Consider the following 18,846-nt stretch of genomic DNA (forward strand, 5'->3'; position numbering starts at 1 on the left):
GCCCCCCACAGCCAGGCCGGCGGCGGCCCGCGCTCCCCGACCCCGCGCTGGGGGGGCCGGCAATCCCCCCGTCATTGTCCCGTGCTTGGGCGGCTTGTGACTCGCTTCCCGGTGAGCCGGCCCTCGGCTTCTCCTGGCCTGGGCGCTCGGCCTCGCTGCTTAGCTTCGCCTTTTTTAAAAAAAGGTGCCTGGAAACGCTTTTGGCTGTTACAGCTAAGAGCCTGTGTGTACAGGCCAGGCCAGGACCCCCCGGGGGAGCACGGACAGTCGCACACCTGTCAAATCAGCCTTCTGCACACTTGCATTTGGCCTCTTTCCCTGGGATGCTCCTGCTTGCCTTGCGCTGCTCCCGAGCCGCGGAAACCAGCTAGAATCCACTGGCTGCTTAATCTGGGCTTACAGCTGTTTTGCTTTCTCTCCAGCCCGTGTAATAGCTGGAGCAAACCACGAAACTGCCCTACCACTTCGAATAATTCGTTTAGTTCTTGGCACTCGCAGGGTAATTTTTTGGGTCCGTGCTTTATTTCCTCACGAATAAGTGAACAAGGCTGCCAAGTATACCTCCCCACTGTGGAATTGTGGAATGTGGCCGTCGTGGTTGTAGAGAAATCCTGCTGCACTTAAAAAATGTGGTTGTGTGTGAAACTTCAGAGACAGACTAAGCAGTAAGGGTTCTGAAATGAGCAATGAGGTCACTGACTTCTCAGAAAACCCTGTTCTCCCTTGCCCCACCCACATCCTCGACTGGGACAGACCCGGGAGCTCTGTGACAACATTGCGTGCATGTACAGAGGGATGGGATGTACCGAGGGCTGGTTGGAGGAGGATTGCATGTAATGTGTTGGGGAGACCATGCCCATATCCGTGGCAAGGGTGTGGGATCGATAGTCCAGTCTCTTACTTTCTCCCTCAACCCCTATGTATCCTTGCTAATGCGCCTGTCCTCTTTTGCAAAGCTACTTGACCTGCCTCTTGCTCCATCTGTTCTGGTGTTGAATGCTACAAGGATTCAGGAGAGGACAGGAGAGTTGAGACCTAGGGAAGAGCAGATTTCTGTACATGTCTGGGGAAAGAAAGGCAATGCATTGTGGAGATGGTGAAGTTAAAGGGCTTGCTGTGAAGTTGAAAAATCAGTGCTGTGAGGGCTTGCAAGACAATGGCAAATAGAGACCAGTGCTTGAACACGCTCTCTGTATTTTAAGGACTGTATTAAGCTTAAAACTGAGGCAGCAGTGCCCCAGGGACCTACCTACTCAAGCATGGATGCTTAAAATGGTATGTGGCTGTGGAACTTTGGCGGCAGCTAGCTGTTTGGAAACACATAACCCACCAAAGATCTTTCTGGCATGACTACCATTGAGTCAGTGCAACCAATGGTATTATAGCATACAGCTGGGTGTTGGGGTAGGGAAATTAAGTTGCCTCTAATACCATAGTGTACCCCAGTTAAGTCACCTGACCTATTTACACCAGTCTGTCTGAGCCTAACACTTTGATACAATTGCTAATAATTTAGATTGTTTACAACCTAAATCCTTAAATTGTAGCCAGTGCATGAAAACCTCTATTACTCTCTTGTAAGAGAATATGGAACTAAGAAAGATCTGATACGGAGTTTTTTAAAAATGTGGGACTCTCAGATATTAAAGTGGATGGTAAGTTGAAGAAATTTTACAAACTGTATGACAAATAGCTGTAGAATTTGTATAGCTCATGCTTAGTGAGGTAAATGTCCCAGGATGCACAATTTTTTCCTATTGCATTTTCTATATGCAAATGTTTTACTCAGTGCGTCTAGTATCAATAGACTGTTGGAAGACTTTTTTTTAAAAACTTAAAAAATAACTCATTGTTTGGCAGAGGAGGACAAGGGTCATTGAAAACTAATAAAACTTGTTTTTTAACTGTTGTTACTTGGCAACTTCAGTGATTTAGTAGTACCTGAAGACAAAGTCTGGAGTACCAGCTAGAACAGGGCTGGGCAAAATATGGCCTGCGGAGCAATTTTGCCCAGCCTGTGATGGGTCCCTTGGCCTTCCTGGGCAGCACTGGGGCACCCCCATCCTGTGCCAGCCCACAGTTCACCCAGGGATGCCCTGTGGTGGTGGCAGCCCCTAGCCTGGCTGGTTTAGCATGGGGCAGAGCAGCACAGAGCAGAGTGGCATGGGGGTAGTGGCAGGAGCCCCAGTGAGGGTGCTGCCCCGGGGGCCGGTTTCCATGAAGACTGCGTGGTCAGGTGGGGAGCTGCATCCTGGGCTGGAGGCAGGTCTCTGTAGAGACTGGACCCCGGATGCAATGCCCTTGCCAGTGTTTCTGCTACTGCCGCTGTCCCTGCACTTCTCTGAGTCGGCAGGGCTGGGGCCTGCAGCCACTGCACAGGCATCCCTGGGTGAGCTATAGGCTGGCATAGGACAGGGATGCCCCAGTGCAACCTGCCTCCCTTAGCCTGGTCCTGGCCACTACACATGGTGGGGGGTGTGGAGTCACCCCCCTGGCCCCTCTCATTTCCCCACCTCTGGGTTTTGTGCCCCAGGCTGGAGGAAGAGGGAGGGAGGATTCTTCCTGAGCCTCCTCCACAGGGCATGCAGCCCTCCTCTCTCTTTTGTGGGTGCTGTGGCCTCCCATCAAGGGCCAGCAGCAGTTTCCAGCCCTGCCCCAGCCTGGCACTGTCACCACCCCAAGATCCCAGTCCCAGCCCTGGATGCTGCTTCAGGGAGCTGCATGGACAGGTAATGCAGGCTGGTGGGGAGCTGCGTCTGCATCCAGGGTCAGGATTGTCGGCTGGGGTGGGGCAGAGCTGACATCTGTTCCTTGTGTGCCCCACCCATAAAATTTGCACCCGTTGCAGGGGTGTGCGGGCAACAGATTGTGGCTCTGACCCAGCCCCTCTGTCACCACCTCGTGACGCCGCTCTGACTTCAGCTTTGCCTGCTCCTCTCACTCCTGATCACTGCTGCCCAGGGATGTTCTACATGGGGAGTTTTGGTGAGTTGTTGCGGAGGAGGGGTTCTGACCCAGCCTGCGACATCTCACCGAAACAGCCTATGTGGCCCTTGGGTCTAAATAATTGGGACCCTGAGCTAGAAGCTATATCCGTGCCATTTTTCAACTTGTTTTCTGCAGAGACCAGATTTGTTCAGTAAAAGAAGGAAACTTTTGTTACCCTTGGAAATCATTTATTTTCAGTTTCTTTGCAAACCAGAGTAATTTTGCTTGAACCTCCTCCATCCCAAAATAGAAAACAGAATAAAACTAAGTCTGGGACAAAGAAGTGTCCTGGAAATATGAACGTAAAAGGTGAACATTGGACAAAGGTAAAAGCCCGGAAAAAAAATCTTTTAAAATGGAAATGCTTGACTACTGTTACTTTTCCTCCATGACATTGTTAATGTGGAGGAGTCATGTGCTTAGCCATATGACTGTAGGACCATTTTTAGATAGCTTAATCCTCAATTCTGCAACACTCCATGTGTAGGGATCCTTAATCCCACTGCAGGAGAGAGCTGTAAGGAAGGAACAAGTAGTGTTCCTCAAATATTCCATGGGCAGAAACTACAGGTACACCGCCTGATCTAGGATGGCATTCATGAAACTGACTTCCTTTTTTTTGGTTGTTATAAGAAATACTTGTAAATAGTTCTTAAATAGCATCATGGTGAGTCAAAACATTTTGTTTATATTCATGTCTCTCAGCTGAATGTGTGGCTTCCTTGGCTGTTCTAACAGTTTAAAATTTTTGTGTATGAGGGTGGTTTTGAAACAGACTCAATGGTTCTGACTGGCTAGTCTCAGTATGGCCCCACCTGGTTTTAAAAATCTGCTTAGCTGAATTCATTTTAAAATCCTCTATGCTGAGAGATATTTTCTCGAAACTGTAAAGGGGACCACAAAGTTTGTTGATTTACAGTGAAACAGGTTTTTTTAAAAATCTTAGTTGCTGTCACTGTCTGACTTTCTCCAAGTTCTGTAGTGGCTCTCAGGAGCTATTGCTCATTCTGGATATCAAAAGAATATTTTTAGCTACTTTTTAGAGAAAACTAAACTATTTGAGATTTGCTTTCTTGAGAGAATTTGACTTTTAAAAACTGGTTTAACCTCCCAGAACACTGGTAAATCACATCCACACAGAAGTGCTTCAGCCAGTTTGCTAGAGGTTGAATGAGACTATACAAGACTTTCCACAGATTTCAGAACCTGTTCAGCCTAAAATAATTATCTATTAACATGGATACAGGCAAGCTGAAGCTGCTCCTCCCATTGCTAACCTGCAGTGCCGACATCCTGTTTTATTGTGCGACATCCCTTGAACTTTTTACTTTCTAAGACTTAGACCTTTGTGTTTGGTAGCTTTACGGGGGGGACAGATTGTCTACCTTTAATTTTGTCGTCTTTGAAACTCTCATACACTTAGTTGCCCTCAGAACTTGGGGTCCTGGTATTGGTAGGAAGAGCTTTGGCTTCCTGCATTTCTGGGAGCTGAACAAGAAATTTCTGGAGGAAGCCAAGAGAACAGCAAGTAGAACAGGAAAGGAGAGGCAGGAGACTGGTGCCCAGCTTCTCAGAACTAGTCATTATTTATTTATTTATTTATTTATTTATTTTTAAGGAGAATTTTTCATGTTCCAATCCAAATTAGCCAAGTCAATTCCAAATCCATGAGTCAGCCAAAAACCATAAGTGGCCCTACTACCAGCAAACGTCCTCCACCCCACCTGGGACTTCAAACGTTTCCAAATCCTTTGGCAGGTATGCTACGTGTAGGCCCAAGCCTGGAGGCTTGGGGTTCGGATGCTGAGCCCAGGTGTTGCTTGCCCGCAGCTGTAAGGCCCCAGGGGCAAGCTAGGGAGAAGTCTCCCATTTCCATAAAGTGGGTGTAAAGCCAAGATCTTCCCACAGGAAATGATCGTGGGAGAGTAACTATATGTTACCTTCAAGGGTACTACCCCATTCCAGAAAAGTGGTTATCCCCGGGTGTGACTAGCAGAACTGCCTTAGTGGTCATGGTATTTCCCCTGCCAGCTTCTCAGAACTAGTACAGGAGACCCTCGCCATTTATGGGGGATATGTTTCGTGAATGGCGAAATCCACGAATAAGGCACTGTGTTCACGAATGCCATCTGCGTTCATGAACTCAGTGCCCCTGGCAGCTGCAGTGGGGCACGGCTGTGCTGGCAATGGCGGGAACGCAGCGGCGGCAAGTGTGGAGGTCCTGAGGAGCTCCTGTAAGTGTATTTAGATGCACGTTTGGCATTTGCAAATATTTGAAACCCAAATGCTGAACCCATAAATAGTGAGGGTTTCCTGTAATTCTAAGTCAGCAGAGGGCTCTAGTTTGTCGCTTGCTGGGAAGCAGTGCTGCCTTCTGGAACCATCCAGTATCCGTCCCCTCTGAGAAAGTGTTAGCTCCTATGGGATAAGATGCACTGGTGGATCCAGGATTACAGCCCTTTCATGGCAGTCATGGATGTCAGTGAGTTCTCTGATCTTACCCGCAAGTCAGTGCAGCTTCTGTCAGAGCTCTGCAAGTGCCATGAGCACTGTGAGCTACCCAGCTGATTGGTGCAGGCTCTGGCTGGAGCCCCTGCCCTCAGGGTTCTGGGGTCTGAGGGGTGAATGCCACTGACATTTGCCCTCCCTTCCTGTGCCCCTGCCCCTCCCCCCATCCCAGCTGTATTCAGCAGCAGGGGAAAGGAGGGGATGAGCAGCTGTGGCATGCAAATCCCTCATTTCATACAGCTAAGGAGCCCAGGGGTTGAGTGTTAATTTTGCTCTCTTTCCTTTGCTTCTGAATTCAGCATTGGGGGGGAGCATGGGGAAGCAAACAGGGGCAGGGGCACTCTTCCTTCTCCGGTCATGCATCGCACAACTAGAGAGAGGCAGCTACACCGTCCTGGATCTGACCCAAATAAGTGCCCAGACAGTGTTGCAGCCACAGCAGTTAAAAACAGTACAAGTGTTGACCTGGGGCAGATCTCCAACCATTCTTAATCTGATTCAGTAAATCTGGCATGGATATGCATTTACCTTTCCGATTTTAATTTTTTTCAGTACATCTGATTCAACTACAGACTTCATTTCTCTGCTGTAGGTGCAGCATCAGAAATGCCTTCGGCTTAAAGCCTGTGTTGAGTTGTTTTTTGACTTAATACCTCAGGTCTTTTCAATCATGTTAGGTGGCAGCTTCCTTATAATGTAGTTCCAGTATAACCATATCTGAAATTGTAAGGTGCTATATGTTCAGGGCATAATTTCACAAATCCTTATTTTTTTAAATAAGGGATTGGTCTCTTTGACTCCTGCAGTTTTAAACAATGTTAGCTAGTTGTCTATAGTAAGTCTCCAGTGATATTAGGACAGAGAGAAAGGAGTTACTACTAATGGTAACTTGTAGTTTCTCATATATTGCCTCACACAGCTACATTTTTCCTTTTCCTTCCTTCTGCCATGGAAGTTCACTATAGGGTAGTGTTTCTGCAGGTAGAGAGAAACTGGTTATTTATAGGAGTTGAGATCTTTATGTACAGTTGTAGCATTATGGATTTTTGTGGTACGTACATTTCTGTACATACAATTGCAGATTCATAGCCTCTATTCTAGCACCCCTCATTTTATGGTGCTTCTGGCCCTTTTGGTGGTACCAGCCCCCAGCATTCTTTGTGGATGGTGTGAATTCTTCCTCCTTGCTCTGCCTGTGTGGTTAATTTGTATCCATGTCATCAGTGTTGTTAATATTTATTATACTTGAGGTTTCTCGGCCTGTTCTTGTCATTAATGAAAATGCACACAGCTGCTATTTTTTACTTGAAAAATTACTTGTTTATACACTTGTCAGAGAACTTGTACAAATTGGGTATTTCAGATTAGTGCCACTAAAGCCACCTTTTGGACTTTTGAGAACGCTTTACTCCACCTGTCACTGAAAGCAGCATTTTTTGTTGCAGTTACAGCTGTGAGAAAATTGAGTTGCAGGCTTCAACTGTAGCTCCTAGCTTTATGGCATTTGACAAGGATGCTCTGTGCATTCTCATCCAGGTTTTGGGGTTTTTTTGCATCTAAATAATATTTGAGTCCCGTCTCAAAACGGATTATTACTCTTCAAGTTTTAGTCTCAAAACCTCATTCCAGCTTCTATATTGTAGAAGTTAAAAGGGCCTTGAGGCTTGAAAATAAACTAGGTTATTCATTGGAGCATGTGCTTTGCTTTGTCTGCATTGTCAGTCTTTGTTTGCTTTCCTATGGTTATTCAATTTCCTGTGGCTTGTCTCTGCAATAATTCCATACTATTAATCTTCTGGTCTAGTAGCTGGGTTTTGTCACATGTTTACTGAGAACTACTATGCCATCTAGATCTAATTTGAAGAACAGTTCTATCATTTTTCTTTTAATTAAAACTTCTCAGCTCATCATCTTTTGTTTTGCACTGTTTACTAGACTTCCACAAGTGAAAACATGAAGCAGCTAGGATGTGTAGCAGTAACTCTGATTCTTCAAACTGTTACATGTGTGGGTTCAGATTATACAGCCACTTCCACTTATCCAGACTTGTAAAGACCTTGAGGGCCACCAAAGTGAACTGAGGTGGTTCTTCTTATATAACCTCAATTGGAGTTCCACTGTGTTGGGAGAGGTGGGGGGAAATGGTTGTGTCCTGCAAGGTTGTAAATGGTCAGAGGTCACATTTTAGTAGAATGTTATTGGTAAATGCTATTTAAGGAAAAAGAATCATCAAAAGGAATAGGTAAGGGCAGTTAATAAATAGACAACAGTTAAAATGAGAGGTATTAGAGTAGGGGTGGCCTGTTTATTGGCTACAACTTTAACGTATGTGGTTTTTATGACATGCATGTTCTTACTGTGATTGCTCGTTGTGCAGGCTGAATCCCTTAGCCTTGTTTTTTATCTTGTTTTTTCTCCTCTTCATTGTGTGGGAAGAAAGGACCTTTCTGAAACCTATGCCTCCTTCCACCACACTTATGAAACATCTTGCATCCTCCCTTGTGTTTCCCTAGTGGCTAAATATGTGCCAGGCATCTCTTGGACTAGAGGTTTTAAGCAGGTCTGAATACTAAGTCAGCCTGAAACAGTTCATCCTGCTGTAGTTAAGTTTCAATACAGGGACAGTGTAATAAAAGAAGCTGCTTCATATTGTCTACTTATTCCAGTCCACAAGCACACCAGTTTAAGTGACATCACATTTCACCATGCTGCACGAAAGTTAGCTTGGCCACGAGATTTTGCCCAAATGGTAGAACCATACGTGGAGCTCAGTTACGAGCTCAGCCTGCACTGCAGGCAGCAGCTTTTGTGATTTCTGAGCATTGCAAATGTTACTGGGATGTCTTGAAAGAGGTTCTTTCATGATTGTGTTGTCTGCTATATTCATATATTTGGGCACAAATGTCACAGAATGAGGAGGAAATCCAAGCACAACTGACCAGTGGAAATAAGTGCTTTTGTGTACAATTGATCGTTCAAGTGCATAGTATAAGATGGGCTTGGAAGGTATGCTGCAATAAAATAAAAAGACTCAGTCACATTCTAATACCAATGACAGCATCAGAAAGTTCAAGTTTCCTGTTCTTACAAGATTCTGGGCAGAACCCTAAAATTTTGCTTCATTTACACTGATACATTTATGAACTGTTTTTTAAAAACAAAATAAAAAGTGACTTGTGGCATGATTATCTAGGAGAAGATGGGGGTCAAAGAACCTGGCTAAGTTGCCTTGGTAAGAGGATCTGTCTGCTGGATGGAGGCCTAGCTCTCAGGATGCTCTGTTTCAACAAGAGGAACTAGGATCTGTGGATGACCATCTTTATGCAGCAGGTATGGAGCCAATTATTGTGAAAAATTCTGGTTTGGGACTGATTTTTCCAGACTCCAGAACTGAAAAGAATGTTTACACTAAATCATTAAAAAGTGAGTTCTTCTAAATTTTGCCAGTAATGTCAATAAATGGTCAGATAAGTCTTGCGTGTGGATGGCAGTGTCCACTTATTCTTCCCCCTCACTCTTCCACTCCTCATTTCCCTAAACCATAGGCTGGTAACCTTTTGTCGCTGTGGGCTGCTGCTTGCAACCCAGCCCCTGTCATGGGCCTCACCTGCACTCCTAGAAGTCCACAGCAGCAGAAAGAATAAATTGAGCACAGAAGGCAGTAGGACCCTGGTGATGCCTTCTGTGTTATAGATCAAGCCCACAGATTGCCAACTGCTTCCCTAAACCATTGTTGCCCACAGCACAATTCACTGTCCTTCTGTTCACTTGTAACTGTTTCCCCTTCCATATTTGACCCTTCTTTCAGCCACCTTCCTCTCATTTTATTTCAGTAGACCTGTTTCTTTTGGGTGTTGGGTATTGTTTTTGTTTTTGGAGGTTGGGTTGCTTTTGTTTTGGTCATAGAAGAAGGGCTGTGGTTGGCATTTTGTGGCAGCTGACCATGGCATACCAAATTCAACATGGCAAGTGAATAAAGGGGACATTTTCTAAATGTCTCCTGAAATGACATTGGGGGGGAAATGTTTTTAATTACAGTGAAAAAATAATACTGACATTATTGCATGTGGTTCTGTTCCCTGATCTAAATCAGTCTCGCATTACTCAGTTTTGAGTGTCGTGTGACAATTGAGAGTGCTTATTCTTGCTATTCTCAGCTGTCTGACTCTGGATTAATTATTGAACTGTACAAATGAAGGGAAATAATGATTTGTGCTATTCCTTGATATTCTATGGAATGTATGAAGAACTGCTGTAGGTATTAGTTAATATGGTGATTTTCTTTTTCAGAACATGTTGTCCAACTGTGCGTGCCATCTAGACTCCAAGTTGGAAGAAGAAAATCTGAGATTATCAAACCACAGAAAAATGGGAACTGAGAATTAGAATGAATTTGCAACTTTGAGGAATAAAACATGAGGGCAACCTTGGACACACTTGAGACCAGAAACAGTTCTGGCATGAGAACAAAGAACTTCCTGGAAAAATACATCTCTTAGGAATGGACAGAGAGCCGAGTTCCAGTGGCTGCTGTTAAAGTCAGCTTAAAGGCACAGAGGAAGCTGGCTGCTGCTGCATCTCCACAGTTGGACCCTGCTCCTGTGCTGACCCATGCTGGCTACTATTATGTCTTCAACAAAGTGCAGGATACAAATTTTTGGATTGAGTTGCTCTTCAGCTCACTCTTGGGCATTCTCCATATTCTCTATTTTGGGAGTTGGCAAAGGAGTCCAATCCAGCACAGGGGATTGATCTCATGAAGCTGTCCTGTGCTGCCTCTGTTCCTCAGTGCTCACCTTATTTGCAGAGGTTGCTATTTTGCATTATCTGAGTTTACCCTTGTTGCAGAAGTGCTGGGAGTCTGGCAGCCGGCTGCTTTGAGGAAGGGAAGGGTAGAGACTTCCAGCCCTAAGTGATGTCCAGACAAAAGATTTTTTCGTCTCCGCTCTGTTTCTAAAGAGGGAAAGTTATTTCTGCAACTGGATGCTTATAATCTTTCTTTTTTTTTTTAAATGGCTTTGTGTTTTTGTGGATCACTGATGTTTAATATAAAAAGATACTGTATTTATTGTAACAAATCAATAAAGCTTAATAGCATAAACTGTGCCAATCTAAAAACAAGTTGTGTTATCTCTTCCTTTATTGCTCGCTGTACAAAGTTATACTAAAACAATTTAAATTCAAACAAAGCATGCAAGTCTGTGGGTGTTCTCTCTTTCTGATCTTTGCAATCTACCAACTATAAGTAATAGTATTCTTTGTTGCAACCACATGCATGTTCTGCTGAAGAATATATAGAAAGCAGACTCATTGTCTGAACTACTCTAGTTCTTGGTAAATATTTTATCATTCTTTTTGCTTGCAAGCAGGTATGCAAGCCATGTAGTTGTCAGCAACCTGTGTCCTGCTGTCAGTACCCAGAAGCACTCTTCACCCTGCATTTAGGTAGCCAGGGAGAGATTCATGAATGAAGGTATAGGAGGGGGGTAAAGATGTCATAAACATTAGGGCTGGAAGGGACCTTGCAAGATTGGATCCAGCCCCCTGCCCAAGAAGCAGGAAGTCAATTGGGGTCAAATGATCCCAGCAAGACAGGCATCTAAGTGTTTCTTAAAAGTGTCCAGAGTAGGTGGTTGCACCACTTCTGGGGGAAGTCTATTCCAGGCTCTGAGGACTCTGATGGTAAAGAAGTTTTTCTAAACTAAATGGTCTAAAACAGTCTTCCAGCAGTTTGTGATCATTAGACTTTGTCTTCCCTTGGGGTGCCCTAGTGAACAGATGTTCTCCCAGTTTCTGATGCACACCTCCTATATACTTACAGGCTGAACACCAAGTCCCCCCTGAGCCTTTGCTTCTCCAGCCTGAAGAGCCCTATGCCTTTCAGCATCTCCTCATAAGGCCTGCTCTCTTGTCCTCTGATTATGCACATGGCTCTCCTATGGACTCTCTTGAGCTTCTCCACATCCTTTCTAAAGTGTGGAGCCCAACATTGGATGCATTACTCCAGCTGTGGCCACACCAAGGCTGAGTGAAGTGGGAGGATGACATCTTGGGTCTTGCCTGAGGTGCATCAGTAGATGCAAGCCAGGGTTTTATTTGCTTTGCTGGCTGCGGCATCTCATTGGTGGCTTATGTTCATCTTGTGGTCAGTCATGACCCCCAAGTCTCTTTTGGTTGTGGCGCTAGTGAGTGTAGCACTGCTGAGTCTGTAAGTATGATGTTCACCAGGGCACCCAAAAGGAAGACAAGGTCAAACGGTTGCAAACTGCTGGAAGACAGTTTTCACATGGTCATAAGGAAAAGCTTCTTTAGCGTCTGAGTCTCCACAGTATGGAATAGACTCCTTTCAGAAGTGGTGCCAGCAAATACTCTAGGTACCTTTTAAGAAATGCTTGGATGTTTATCTTGCTGGGGTGATCTGAGCCCAGCTGACCTCCTGTCCCTTGGGCAGGGGGGTGAACCCAATGATCTTGTGAGGTCCCTTCCAGCCCTAATGCCTTTGAAATCTATGAGTTTCTGGATCTTGCTTGAGATACACCGGTAGATGCAAGCCAGAGTTTTGTTCACTTTGTCGGCTGCAGCATTGCATTGGTGGGGCTCGTGTTCATCTTGTGGACAATCATGACCCCCAAGTCGCTTTCAGTCGTGCTAATGAGTATAGCGTTGCTGAGCCTGTAGGTATGATGTGGGTTTTTTCTCCTGTGGTGGAGCACCTTGCATTTCTCTGTGTTGAATGCCGTCAGGTTTTGATCCACCCACCTTGTGAGCCTGTCCAGGTCAGCCTGAATTGCCAGTCTGTTTTCTAGCGTGACTGCATTTCCCCATTATCCATTGATATCAGAGTAGTTTAGCTATCTTTTGCAGGGTGGTGGCTGCTCATATTTCTGCACACATGCAAGTTTCTCCTCATTGTCCGATACTGCTGTGGAATGGGAAAAGCAGCACAGACTCAGAATGCTCCTTTTCTGCTGATTGTTTCAGCTCTTCAGAACAAATTTTCATCTATGTTTTCTACCCATGAGCAGCACTGCATTAGATACACTTCATGCCTGAAGATGGGGTTTGCCTATTAACATACTGGGTTTTTTGGTACCTATACTGTTGCTTGATGAGCTCTGAGCTTGCTCATCCTTGCCTGTTCACAGTACTGCCACACCTTTTTCCATAAGACTCCTCCAGGTGGTATTTTCAAAAGATGTAGTAGAAGCTTTTCTTGCCAAGCAACAAGTACAAATTGAGTATTCATCTGTACTTGTTTTCCAAAACAGTTCATGAGAGATGCTGTCACCAGAGCATTTTATTTGAGATAACGAAAGATTGGCAACCCTGTTCACTGTTCTTTTAGGCTTGTGCCCCAAAGATTTGTGCTGTTTCCCAGTACCTCTGGAAATTTCACTGGCAATTTAGGCTAGGTGCCTTAAATTTGTCCCAATATGTGCAGACCAAAGATCCACTCACCTTTTCATCTTCTGTACATTTCTATGTTAGAAACCAGCATTCATCTGCCTCATATGATACATAGACTTGTCCATATCCTTGTCACTAGTTCTGAACCAAAGTTACTAACTAACTTCTTTGATCTTTAAGCGTGATGGTTAAGAGACAAAGTTTTTCTTTATGTAGCCTTTATGTCATTTGTAATAGCTGAGCACCCTACAGTAAATAGTAGTCCAGTTATATGTCTGCTAGTACTAGCAGGATTCCTCTCCCTATTCCAACCCTGGAGAATGTGTGTACATGTATAAACTGTGTAATTATGGAAAGTGAATGGGAGGTCTGGGTGGTAAGTGCTTTTTTTTAAACGAGGGCTTTAACATCCCTTGATAGAAACTGGCAGGGCAGAGGCGGGAGGGGGATCTGGTAAAATGTTGAGCAACTTTGGAAGCTCATGTTTCAATGACTTTAAAGTTCACCTGTATTTATACGTCATTAAGTATTTTTAACAGTTTCTTCCTTCGGAACCTAACTGGTCACTCATGTTTGCAGATCTTGTTTAGAACTTGTAAGAGTTGTGGTTGTAACCATGCATGTTATGGCATTGCAGACATGATGCGATGCAAGACAGACCAAGTCCTTGACCACTTAATGAAACTGGGAGCTTACATTCTTTCTTCCATTAAATTTTGTATGCTGTTGTGTACCATTTACTGTTGCTTGGTAACAACTGTGTTACTTTTGAAAATGGTAGTTCTATTAAAAAACACTAGACAGAATCAGATAATTCCATTTGTTTTTGTTCCCTTCAGATCCAGACATTTAATGTTGAGGCACCATGCCAAACTGTGGAAGATTTAACGAATGGGGTTGTGATGGCCCAGGTGCTTCAGAAAATGTAAGATCTTTGTTTGTTTACTTGCTTATCTATGTATTTTTGGCATGCAGAATAGATACCTTAGAAATGTGTGCCTAATTCATCTAAATATAGTGTGTTTCCTTAATTCAGAATGGAAGACTGTATCAGTTTAGCTGAGTTTTGTTGTCACCGGGCTGCTCCTTTTATTTTAGAATGGAAATATGTTTTTAAGATGTGCAAAAATAGTTTGATTTCAATATAAGTAATACAGTAGTGAAAAACAGTTTATAAATGAGATTTGATCAAAATTAATGTCCACACATGATAAGTTACAAGTTGTGGTGATAAATCTTGAGGTTGCTATAAGTAAGTTGCATACAATAACTTGCTGCATTAACATTCTTTTTAGTAATGTCAGTGGGGAAAGTTCAAATACTAAACAGACTTCAGAAATGATCTCATCCTCCACAGTCAGTCTCTACAGATCATGGCTGAGTCAAACTGGCAAGGTCATATGAGGAAACTTAATTCATGTACTATGATAAACAGAACAGAACTATTAGAAACTGAGACAATCTAATATTATTCAAGGATGTAAATTCTAAAAATACTAAAAAGAAGGAAAACTTCCATAATTATGCATTGTCATGCATTTTGGTGAAGATTTCAGAGCCAAATGGGGTATAAGGTGCAATACACTGATGTACCAATGTAGCTTAGCGGTAAATGTAGGGTTTGTTTTTTTTAAAGCGTCTGTGTACAGTAGTATTAGCAAGGGTTGAGTGACAAGGGCTTCAGTCCCAGGTGCCCACTTGTGGGGAGTGCCTGAATAGCAACAACTACTGCAGCCAGCCCAACTCCCACTGTCTCTGACACCCATGGTGCAGACCAGTGGTGAAGTTGGTACATGTATCTGATAGCTTGAAATGTTTTTGGATTCTGGACTGTGTTCATTTAAAGATACCATGAGATCTAATCCCCAGTCCCCACAGTTGTGCCTCCTGCCATACCACATGCACAGTTGTTGGGACTGGAGTTCAGATCCTGACTGTGCTCTTTCTACTTGTCAGTGTACGGGGAACCCGGGATCCTAATTCCATGCTCCCCCTGCAGCAGCAAATTGAAAGCTGAGTGCTCACAGATCCAGAGCCCAGTTAACAATCAGCTGATTGTTAGCTTATTCCCTGGTAACTGCATTGGGGACTGAACTGGCCCTGGTGTAATGTGGGGCTAACAGCTAATTGTCAGCTGGGCCTTGAACCACACCAAGGCCATTTCAAGTCCTGAGGCCAGAGCTGACAATCAGCTGATTGTTTGCCTGGCCTGGACAGCTCTGCGTCCCATTCAAGACCCAGGGCAGTTCAGCCAGGGCTGACAATCAGTTGTTTGTCAAAATCCCATACTGGCCAGCTTTGGCTGGGCTGCTGGAACTTTTAAACCCCATGCCCAGCAGCAGTGACCAGAACTGCCTGGTTGCAAGTTAAAAGTCCCTGGTGGGAGAAGCTCCAGGTTGGGTTGACAGTCATCTGATTGTCATTCCCAGCTACCCAGTAAATTTAAAGCGCCATACAAGTCAGCCATAAAAATGTTCAGCGTTACACATATGTATTATATGTAGCACATTTTTATGGGTCATTTCCTATTTTATGGTGCCTTCAGTTAGGTGCAGCACCTTTGTAATTTATGCTGCATTTAATGTGATAATTGCAGCCTAAATGTAATGTATAGATGGGGTCTTTGTAACGAACACAACTTTAAAAAATACAGAATAATAATCTTTTTAAAATGCTTATTTTCGAGTTATCCTATATCTCTGTATATCCCTGGTAGAGAGAGTTCTGCTTTTCTTTTGAAACAGGGCAAACACCTGAAATGTATTTAACATGTAGCCAAAACTATCTGCCTCCATAAAGACACAGCAGGCTGTTATACTTTGTGACAGCAGCTGAAGAGGTACTTTCTCATGGATCTCTGCTTCACTGTGTCAGATCCTATAGAATTATAGAGTCTAGAGACTAAATATATTCCTTTTATAACAAAGAGGATACAGAATATAAGTTAATTAATAGCTGAACAAAAATGTTCTCCACCCAGATCCTCCAAAAAAGGGCTGTCCAACTTGCTTGGTCCCACCCACCCCTGGCCAGATTTGAACCATAGGGCTTCTTGTTGGCTTGGTCCGGACCCACCTCTAGGTGTGGGGCTGATGGCTCATGTTGCTATGGGAATTAATATGACAGTCTCTTACACTGCCACTGCTGAAATGTATCCCTAACAGGGCTCCATACCCTAGAATTTAGTAGTACGACCCACCTCTATATTTCAAGGATTTCCAAGAGCCCCACAGAGGCCAAAAGACACCTGTGCTCTAAAACAAAAGTTACAAAATTAGAATTAATATTCCATTGTTCCAGATGGGTAAAGGGACTTTGCCTATCTACAGAACAGAATAAAGAGGAAGGAAACTGACACTTTGTTTTTTGACAAGAATGCTTTAAAATAGTTTCAGAAGACTTGTGATATGTAGGATTGGAATTAAGGACCAAAAAAATGTAAGCCTGATGGCACAAAATACAGGAAATAACATGCACGTGATTAGAGGTCAAGAGAACAGGCCTTATGAGGAGAGGCTGAGAAGCATGGGACTCTTTAGCCTGGAGAAGACTAGGCTCAGGGTGTACTTGGTGGCAGCCTATAAGTATATAAGGGGTGTGCATCAGGATCTGGGAGAATGTCTGTTCAGCAGGGTACCTCAAGGGAAGACAGGGTCCTAACGGTCACAAGCTGCTGGAAGACTGTTTTAGACTGGGCATAAAAAAAACCTTCTTTACTATCCAATTCTGCAGAGTCTGGAATAGACTCTCCTCAGAAGCGGTGCAAACACCTACTTCGGATGCCTTCAAGAAACACCTGGATGCTTATCTTGCTGGGGTCATCTCACCCTAGCTGACTTCCTGCTCTTTGGGCAGGGGGCTGGACCTGATGATCTTGCAAGGTCCCTTCCAGCCCTAATGTCTATGAAATATGTTCTTGTTCCCTAGAAATTCTAAGAAGGTCTTAATGCTGCAGACTTCCATTCTCTGGTTAGAGGAGACACTAAAGAGAATACAAAGAAAATGAAAATTAAAATTTGACCTACCAGACACAAACTAGCACCTTCATTCCTTTTTTTTTCCCTGTATCACGAAATTTAAGTATCAGGGTTATGGGTCTTTAAAAAAAGGAAAACACTGTAATCTAGATAATGCAATAATCTTAAAGGAACTTCCTTTCCCTTCTCACTTGTTGAAGTAGGAGGTAACAGTGGGAAGATAAATACAGAGAATATGTGATCTCAGAGAACTCTGTAAAGATTTTTAGTTTTAATTATCCTAAATTCCTGCTTTCAACATTCAAGAAAAGGACTCCATAGTGGTAAATTAACCTGTCTGGCTATTATGTTGTTTCTTTAGAGACTATTGTACTGTTGATATTGTGATCAATCAGCAGTATGTAAGATTATTTTCTAAATCCACTGGTTGGCTAGCCTGTTTTTGCCTAACTTTTTTGAACACAGTTAAAAATAGAGATGATAAGAATAGATTGGTATATACCAAATAAATATGAATGGCAGTGGAGGGGGAGATGTCATTCATTTTATGGATTGTATTTTTAACTTTTTGCTAGGACTTAGATTGTAGAGTGCTGCCTACAAAAACGAACAGGAAAGCCTAGCCTGATACCATATTTACTTGTATACAATATGCCCTGGAATTTAATATGTAACTTGTTTTTGAAAGGTGGAATGAAGAATAAAGATTTTTCCACAGTTATGGCTGCACAGAACAGGGACACAGCCTAATCTTCAGCGGGTTCACACTCCTTTTCCTGCTTAACTAAAACTGAAGCCCTAGATTTTGCTGAAAAGTGGTCTTCATGGTTGGATCCATGATTTTTAAAGGAGCTAAAAGAGTCTCCAGGGCTGTGAAATATGAGGGGAAAGACAGGAGCAGCTGTCAGATAGCAAAATTGCCCTAAAACAGGTTAGCTTGATTAGTGAAACATCAATACCATTAAAATGGTGGAGACTGTTGTTAATGCATGTACAATGAAGAACAAAGTCCACTGACTCCCTCAGCTGCGTAACTAGTAAAGCCACAGCTGCTGCACTGTCGAGCAGAAATCAAACCAGGGTGCTTCTATCCCAGGCAGAAAATCAGTTTCCCTGCTTAACCTCAATTTTGGGGGTACTAATTTTTTTTGAAGGCAACTGTGTTGTGTATGAAAAATACAGTATTTTGTTTCCAAGAGATTTAAGAAATCTCTTTAATAGGTGGGTCTTAAGTGAAAAGCATACAACATACAACTTGTGTTCTTGTAGTAGCTGTGGAACATTGCTTTAGTTACTTGCATGTTGCATGTCACTTTGTCCAGTTTTTTTAATGAATCGTAGCTTGAATTTGCTTTACTTATGCACCCAGTGACTTGTAATGAAGGTCAGCAAAGCAACTGCAAGTTCTTTTGCCAAGCCTGGTAAAATAATTTGTGACAAACTCAATCAGGTTTGGCTCTCTTAAAAGTTGCTAATTGTACTTTATTGTGCAAATATACTAGATGTCAAATGTGTAGATATTGATCTATTAGTGTTAATTTTACAATAAACCGTTTGTTCTAAGACATATTTTGGAACAAAAGAGTTATAATGACAGGCTGATCTTGATTATTTTTTTTCATATCACCGATCAGGTATGCATTATTTTTGGTGAAAGATAATTACATTTGCATGTTTTGTTTTGTTTTGTTTTATAGTGGTGGCTGCCTTTGTGGATTCTTTCAATTATTTGTATTATCTTAGCCAGGTGTTGCTTGTGCCTCAGAGCATGAAACCTTGGCACATGAGTCGAACACCTTATTACTATATCTGAACCAGGTGATAAGCTGATTGGGAGCCATTTGAAAGAGCTGTTTTAGAGCATGCAAAGGAAAGTTGGATGGGTAAGAAATTGGCTGGTGGGGTGCACCCAGAGAGTAGTGGTGGATGGGTTGTACTCAACCTGGCAAGATGTGAGCAGTGGGGT

At 43.3% G+C, this 18,846-nt stretch overlaps 1 protein-coding gene and 1 long non-coding RNA gene across 2 annotated transcripts in view; both read left to right on the forward strand.

Annotated features, from left to right (window-relative positions):
- The first annotated feature begins 6,799 nt into the window (after positions 1-6,799).
- LOC109323755 lies at positions 6,800-10,688 on the forward strand. Its single transcript, XR_002104744.1, has 2 exons — positions 6,800-8,826; positions 9,787-10,688. It is a non-coding gene; the product is annotated as an uncharacterized LOC109323755 (long non-coding RNA).
- Positions 10,689-13,252: 2,564 nt separating this feature from the next.
- HOOK3 (hook microtubule tethering protein 3) overlaps positions 13,253-18,846 on the forward strand; it is a 109,904-nt gene continuing 104,310 nt past the window's right edge. The window contains exons 1-2 of the mRNA XM_019554719.1: positions 13,253-13,279; positions 13,743-13,828. Of these exons, the coding sequence (XP_019410264.1) occupies positions 13,253-13,279; positions 13,743-13,828 (113 nt within the window). The remainder of the gene's footprint in view (positions 13,280-13,742; positions 13,829-18,846) is intronic.

Source organism: Crocodylus porosus, unplaced genomic scaffold, assembly GCF_001723895.1.
Source record: "Crocodylus porosus isolate Cpor-Errol unplaced genomic scaffold, CroPor_comp1, whole genome shotgun sequence".
NCBI lineage: Eukaryota > Metazoa > Chordata > Crocodylia > Crocodylidae > Crocodylus > Crocodylus porosus.